The sequence below is a fragment of the Pygoscelis adeliae genome, unplaced genomic scaffold (genome assembly GCF_000699105.1).
Source record: "Pygoscelis adeliae isolate BGI_AS28 unplaced genomic scaffold, ASM69910v1 Scaffold797, whole genome shotgun sequence".
NCBI classification, from domain to species: Eukaryota; Metazoa; Chordata; class Aves; order Sphenisciformes; family Spheniscidae; genus Pygoscelis; species Pygoscelis adeliae.
In genome coordinates, this window is record NW_008825230.1 from 180,990 (window position 1) to 188,405 (window position 7,416).

A 7,416-nucleotide genomic window follows, 5' to 3' on the forward strand; every position below is an offset into this window, starting at 1 on the left:
GAAAATCACTTACCATTTTTGACGCATCATTCATGAGCGGAACAATGAGAACAATAATGTTGTTGTGGAAGTTAAAGTGGGGTAGGGCCACAAGCAGCTCACACAGACATTTCACTGCAATCTCTGCTAGACCTTTATATGCTTTTAATGAGACGACGTTGCTTTTCTTCAACTTCCTTTGTTTCCAATCTGCACAAAATATTATTTTTAGTGATTACTGTTCAGAATGTAGGGAAGCTTCAAATATTCACATTTTCAGTTATTGCAGGCATTCTCCTGCACACTTATATGAAACAGTACTTGCATGAAAGACAGCAGATAGCATTCAATCAGAGGAGGTTAACTGTGATGCTGCAAACCATTTTGCAATTACTACAAAAAATGGAAAGTGTTGACTGTACCTTTAATTGTTTGTTCCAGATTTTCCAGGTAAAATTTATACTGACTTACAAGGCCTTCTTCAAATTCTCTCAGTTTCTGAGTTTCTTTTTTAACCTGTAAACATAATGCACGTGAAATTTTATTTGGAGAGCTAAATCCTGAAATTAGCCAGAGGTGAAAAAAACCCAAAGTTTTAAAACAAATTATCAGATACCTAAGTAGTTTTTTCTTCTAACAGACATTCCTAGAAATGTATTAAAAATAAAATATTTCTACATATTTCTCTACATGTTCTTGTGCTCAGAGGGCCTTTTCCAACTTGGCCGATTTAATTTATAGGTACTGAAGTGAAATTTGTAACTAGATGTTATTTTAAAGCCATGACTCTAAACTGCACTACCTATATTCAAGAAACCTTCTACAGAATTGGTTAAAAACAAGCTCCAGAAAACGAGTTACTCTGCATTTGTTCAGCAAATTAGTGAACACATTACACAGAAATCTGTGCCAGTTAGGTGACAATGTTGCATAATTTGCTTTCTTTCTAGTTTCCTTCAGTGTGATACAAAACACCATCTTATTCTGAGGTTTATGATGAAAGGCACACAGGCTTGGTGTGCTACTTTCACATACTATTTTTTCCCTCCATTACCAGCAGCACGTCACCTACTTATTGAAGGAAGTACGTAAGAATTAAAGGTTCAAAACAGAGACCTCTGCCCCTGAAAGTGTCATAGTTCCAGAATTTCCACAGGTACTTGTGTATTTGTCACCCTTTGCTCAAAACTATAAATTCATATTAAACAAATCAGTATTAGTATTTGGCATAACTTAAAAAAATCTGAACTACTCGCAATACTCTATAAAGAAATTTGGTATTTCACCTTGGTAGCCTTTTCTGCTTCAGTCAGAGGCCGAATTTTGTAAGAAGGCACAATATCTTTGAATATCTCCATCAAAGAAACCATGACCAGCTTCCGAACAATCACGGCCACATTGGGATCCTGTTCCATCAGCATGGCACGCAGCTCCTTCAACTTTTTAATCTGATTAAGAAAAGAGGCAGACAAAGTCAGCTGAAGATCACCCACAAACCAATGTACAAGCACAATGTACACTGCAGCAAAAGTTTGCCACAAGAAACGTGCCTCATTTTTAAATACTAGAAAGAGAAAAAAAATAACTCAGCAGTTACTCAGACACTACTTAGCACTGCATAAAGAGCCAAGAAATGCTAGATATCCCAACAAAATTTTTATCTCGGGAATGTTCAAACTACCCTGGTTATTACAAACTTGCACAGAATTACAGCAAATTACTAGCATATCCTGAAACATTGAGAACTATCATATACAACCCTGAAATCAGAGCTTAAGTAAGGGTCATGCTTAAGGAACAAGGTAGTTTGGACAGGAAATACCTCAAACAGTATTATTCCTAAAACCACAAGTATTCAGAGGGACAAATTACAACTGAACAGAGCAAACACAGTCACCCGGATCTTCACCTGATTCAAATCCTTTGTACCAACCTATGGCAGCAGTTTCGTCGTTTGCCGCCCCCTGAGAAGTGATAGAACACTGACCTTTTTCCTTTCTACTCCTGTATTTTTCTGCTTTTGCTATTGTTTTGTTACTTCAGATCTTTATTTATTGACTTATTGCACAACATAGGCAGACATACATGCACGTTAAAAGTAAATGCTACCTACATTGTTGTCTGGCTCAGAGAGAATGGCGGATGCTAAGGCAGCTATGTGCACCTTCCTTTCCTGCAGCTTTTGTCTCCTTTGAGCAGCCATTTCCTCAGGAGTGAGAACAGGCAGGGGTTCTTCATTAAAGTCTAGCACAAGGTGTGAGTTAAAAAGGAGGGTCACTAGAGAACCTGCTTAACAAATACCATATTGCAAACTACAGTTCTAGATACTGCATTTCAGATGGGTACCGCGGTAACACCACACAAGCGTTAACACATGCAGTTCCACAGTAAAAGAAGCTTTAAGAATGACCTTGCTAGAGCTTATGTTAACCCAGAGGTTAATTTTTGCTCCACTCCAAAATCTTACGCTTACAAAAAGAAATGGACCAAATGTTTTTGAATCTGCAAATGGTATTCCCTCAGTACAGTGGCAACACACAAACTCAACTTATGATCCCAACTGTGCCAAGAAACTGCAGTGCTCTGCAATTTGCAGCAAACTATTCACCATTCACTTTTTTCTTTTAAAAATACAATTGTTTTATTTGTGTTTTCTGAGTATTATTTTGCTAAAAGTATGTCCTTCCTCAACGTCAGATTATATTTAGAGAATAATGACCCTGAAGTGGCAGAGTTACAACTGCAACTGTTATTTGAATATGGCTTTTAACTGGAGAGCAAACTGCCAATCGCAATCTGAATTTCCTGGTATTCTGATGTTTTAAGTAAAAAGTTTCAAAGACAAAGACACACTCAAAAGCCTGCAGAAGTCTGTGTCCTGAACTGCATTTCAAAATGATCTCAGAGTAATTAAACTAGAACCACAGCATATATTCTTTAAGACCAAGATTTCCCTTCTCACTAGCAAAGATGACACAACTGATGTAAGGCACTTCATGCAAACATCAGCTCCAGGTGAAAATCAAAATAATTTTAAAGAAAGAGATTCGGAAGCCAGCTGTTCCTCAGGTCCTGGGATCCTAACAGGTAAGAAAGCAAGCTCTGAACCACTGTTATGCTTTGGGGGCAACATGGTAATGAACATATTCAAAAATACCCTAAACAAAATACACTTACATTACAAACTTCCTTAGGGAACAGCAAAATACTCTTCAGATATGTCAGTGATCTGGAAAAAAAACCAACCCCGTAACAACAAGCAAACATGTTTTATTACCCTCTGCTTCCTCCATTTCTTCTGTATCCTCTTCTTCATCCTGTGCAACATTGAGAACTGCAAAAATAGAGTGCCTAGTGTCAAGCATGTAATAAACACTCCGGAATTTTAAAAGAATAAATTATATACATCTTGGCTACTATACCGATTCCGGAATCTGTGCCTTACCTGGCTTTTCCATAGTTTGGGGAATAATGCCACCTTTGTCTTTGATGGGGAGCAGATGGATGAGTTCTTTTTCCGGCTCAGTCTGCATACGTCTTGGCACTTTCTCGTATTTGTCAATCACATTTTCATGTTTTCGTTTTTTGACGTGAACAGGTTCACTGAAAAATCCAAGGCAAACTAAATGAATTAGCCATTTAATTAGACATGAACCATGTATGACAGTATACTAGCTGGATTAAGTGTCCGCACTCAGAAAAATAAATAATGGCTGATCTTATTAAGTGGAATGTTTGAGTGTGTTCACCATTGACAGCACCAGTCACCACTCAATCAAACAATGTAATTGTGGGTCTGTACAGGATCTTTGAATTCAGGACAATACAGTGCTTCCCATCTCCTTTTTATAGGAAACTAAATGTGAAATGAGCAAAGACAAAATGAGATTTAGTTAATCTGGCAGGTCAGCCAACTTCGTGAATTTCGAAATGTTGGCATATGAGTGTAAACACACACACGCATGCAAAATGCTTGCACTGATTTTGAATTTATAAAAAAAATTAATGAAATGGTATAACCACTTATAATACAGGCACACTATGAAGTGTCATCTGTTCATCTTATTAAAAAACTAAAAGCCAGGGATAAAGAATCACATTGCTTAAGCCAATGGTCTGTCTTATAACAGGAACGCTGCTTTTGTTCTTGTAAGGGGCAGAGTTTCAACTATGGACATCTGAAGGACTCTGAAAGCTCTGGGCTCAGAGACTGCTAGGCTTCAGAAAGTAAAAATCGCTTGTATGAGAAGCAGTTTTATATCCCAGAGTCTACCCAGATTCCCTGCACACATGACACAGTCACCCTACGCATGCATTTTAAGGACAGTGCACCAGCCTCAGCCTTGCTCTCCCTGTGCAGATCAAACCTCTCCTGTGTACCCAAATCCTACTCAACGAGCACAGGAATTCTACACGTCTGTGATTGATCTGTTAAGCATGAAGAAAATACAGCTGCTGTGAAAACAAGGGAAATTCTGGGTCATACCAGACATCTGGACACCCTAGTACTAGCTGACGGGTTTTGAGATGGCACTGCTCCCATTCATGTAGCAGTAAGGGACTTGGGGACCCTTCAACGTAAGGCAACAGCGAACAAATCAGATGAAGATTGTAAAGGCAAACGTCCTTCGGAAACATGATCTCAGCTCTAAAATATTAAAAATTTTGGAGAAGAGTAAATAAAATACAAACATGCAAAACAGAAACTATTAAGATCTTGGCTGTGGCCTGTCTCTCACCTAGGCCAGAGTGCTGTTTTACCTGCCCGCCTCCCCACTGTGCTCACCCACTGCATGAGCAGTTGCCCTGGCACGGCTGAGGCTCACTAAAAACTTAACCCTGAGCAGTCCTGCCATGAAGGACTCCACCAGCAAGCAAGCAGGACTAGGACCCTCTCACTGGATAAACAGTCCAGTGTCTTCCTTAAGATGTCCCACAGCCTTTGCTCTCCCCTACTCTGCCTTGACTTCCCAGGTGACGCTTAATCAGGATGAGATAATGAGCGGGTCAGTGCACATTTTTATTTATCCCTACTCCATGTTAACTTTTACCACTGCTACTATCACTCTCCTACTCTGCTCACTGGGAAAGCTTGTGTCACACCCCACTCTCCAAGGACAACAGAAACAATGCAGTGTAGCGTACCACCCTTTAGCACCTATGTTGCTAACCTGCACATAAGTATATAAGAACATAAGTATTTAGTCTGTGCTAACATGAACATGTAATTTATAAGTGAGGTAATATTTGACAAGTTCTTAAGAATGATTACACTTGATCAGAGTAAAGCAGATTAAAAAGACAAATTCTCCCATTTAAGGGAACACTATGAAAGGAGCTAAAAGCTAGTAACAGTATAACAGGTAAAAGAGCAACTATCCTTCTATGTATTTCATTGTGAACTCTACCTAACACCTTAGTCCAGAACACTGGTAACGAATTTTTGTATGAATGTTTTGGTGTTGCATGTGTTTACATACATGGCTTCCAGAACCCTTTCTTTTTTTTACAGCAATTTGCAATGCAGTGAAAGTACAGTGACCCAAAGTCCGGGGAACGTCCTGAATACTCTACATAGAAAAAAAGACTCTGTATACAGATTAAAGCATTTCTTTCAGTTTGAGGAATGCTACTCATCTCACAGCCAGGGACCTCATGGGAAGGAACACTGTGCAGAAACAGCATGTACTGATACACATCAATACACAAAATGAATGTACTGACAGACTAAGGAAACACTAAACCAGATCTGCAAAGGAACATCAGACTGAAAGTGACCTCCTGATATATGTACCGCATTACATATTAATTACATATTAACCACACAAAGCTGAATTAGTACGAAAAGTAGACATCACAACACCACTCACTTAGAAGAAAGATCTCTGGTTAAAAAGGATGCTTTTTGAGCCAAATCCTCCATTAATTTTAAGTCATCTTCATCCATCATGTCCAGTGGAAGAGCATCTTCTTCCTCTTCTTCCCATTTTTCAGCTATTTTAGAAGATGATGTGTACAGATTAAGATCCTGTACGTATATTCAAACTTGAAAACCTAACCCTGCCTACAGTTATGAGACCATTTTACATCTTACTTCAACCTTGAGCTCATCAATCTTCATGCATGTGTTTTCTGTTATCCCAGAAAACTGCCCCTTTACTGTGACATTCAATAATGATTAAAGCAAACACATTTCTACCATCTCCAACTGCCAAACCTTGTTGCCAGAGTGGCTACATTTTATATTTTTTGTAACTCTCCCTTTCTTTCCTTTAAACAAGAACAGCAATTATTTGTACATAGAAAATGAAAAGTTGTTTTCTTGATACATAATTTTACAACATGAAGCAGCAGAATATTTAGTAACCCTCATATCTTTTTGCTTACAAAAGTAACTCTGAGCAAACACTTACCAACTTGTTTTTTCTTGCATTCTTCCAATGGAAAAGGTTTTCTAGAGATAGCATCTCTGACAGCCTCCCTTAGCTTCTTTTGTTCTTTTCGATACTTCTTAGCAGCACTCTGCTGCTTGTACTGTTTATTCTTTAATTTGTTGTCAAGTTTTATTTTACTTGTTCTCAGTAACTTGCGAAAGCTTGGAACTCGTTTTGTGTTTTTTCTCTAGGAAACAAACAGGAAACTACAAGTAACTGACATGTTCATAGCCTTTGTGAAATTTAGTTCACTGTTTCAGATCTCATTAAGTTCATATTTCTATCAGGGCTGAAGAACACGCTTCTTCCAAATGGTGTCATCAGTTAGCTCCAAATTTACCCAACCGTGTTAAATTTTTGAGAAGAGAGACCTGTGAAGAATGTTTTACAGGAACATTCTTTGACAATTTTTTTTATTAAACCCTATGTCCATCACTTTTAGACACATGAACACTCCAAGTATGGTAAACAGATTGTTAGGGCACAGTTCTTGGCCCTGTGTGCTCCCAAGCACGCTGCCTCCTCTCTTCACGACGCCATTCTTCCCCAGCACATAAGGTTCGGAAGGTCTGGTACAAGGCCACTGCCTCAGGCAAATGTCCTCCTGCAGCACGCTTCCCCACGCTGAGCTTTGACTCTCCCCTGCCTCCGGTACCCGCACGGAAGAGGCACGGCTGCCTGCTGCAAGGCTCAGGACAGCACGATGCATAAGCTGTGTACGTGTTACAGGTGCCAAAGCTCAGGGAGCCACAGTGGTCACGAGAAAGAGGGCTCAGGGAAAGCCCAGGGGCGCAGATCGATACAGGCACCCCGTGCCAAAACCACAAACCACTCCCAGCAGCGTTCAGGATGGAAATGGACACAGCACAGCTTACCTACGGAGGGGCAAGGGAAGACAGGGGCTGCGGAGGGAAAACGGGCCGTTGTATTAGTCCGGGGGGTGGGGTGGGGGGGGGGTGTCCCTTTGGGAAGGGGACAAGCGGCTGGACCAACGTGGGGGGCC

At 39.9% G+C, this 7,416-nt stretch overlaps 1 protein-coding gene across 1 annotated transcript in view; it reads right to left on the reverse strand.

The window, feature by feature from the left end:
* Positions 1 to 7,122, reverse strand: part of NOC3L (nucleolar complex associated 3 homolog (S. cerevisiae)) — a 16,655-nt gene extending 9,533 nt beyond the window's left edge. The window contains exons 1-9 of the mRNA XM_009329288.1: positions 6,850 to 7,122; positions 6,393 to 6,600; positions 5,850 to 5,973; positions 3,425 to 3,582; positions 3,257 to 3,313; positions 2,093 to 2,223; positions 1,266 to 1,427; positions 402 to 495; positions 14 to 189 (exon numbers count right to left, since the gene is read on the reverse strand). Coding sequence (XP_009327563.1) covers positions 14 to 189; positions 402 to 495; positions 1,266 to 1,427; positions 2,093 to 2,223; positions 3,257 to 3,313; positions 3,425 to 3,582; positions 5,850 to 5,973; positions 6,393 to 6,600; positions 6,850 to 7,122 — 1,383 coding nt within the window. The remainder of the gene's footprint in view (positions 1 to 13; positions 190 to 401; positions 496 to 1,265; positions 1,428 to 2,092; positions 2,224 to 3,256; positions 3,314 to 3,424; positions 3,583 to 5,849; positions 5,974 to 6,392; positions 6,601 to 6,849) is intronic.
* Between the last annotated feature and the right edge of the window lie 294 nt (positions 7,123 to 7,416).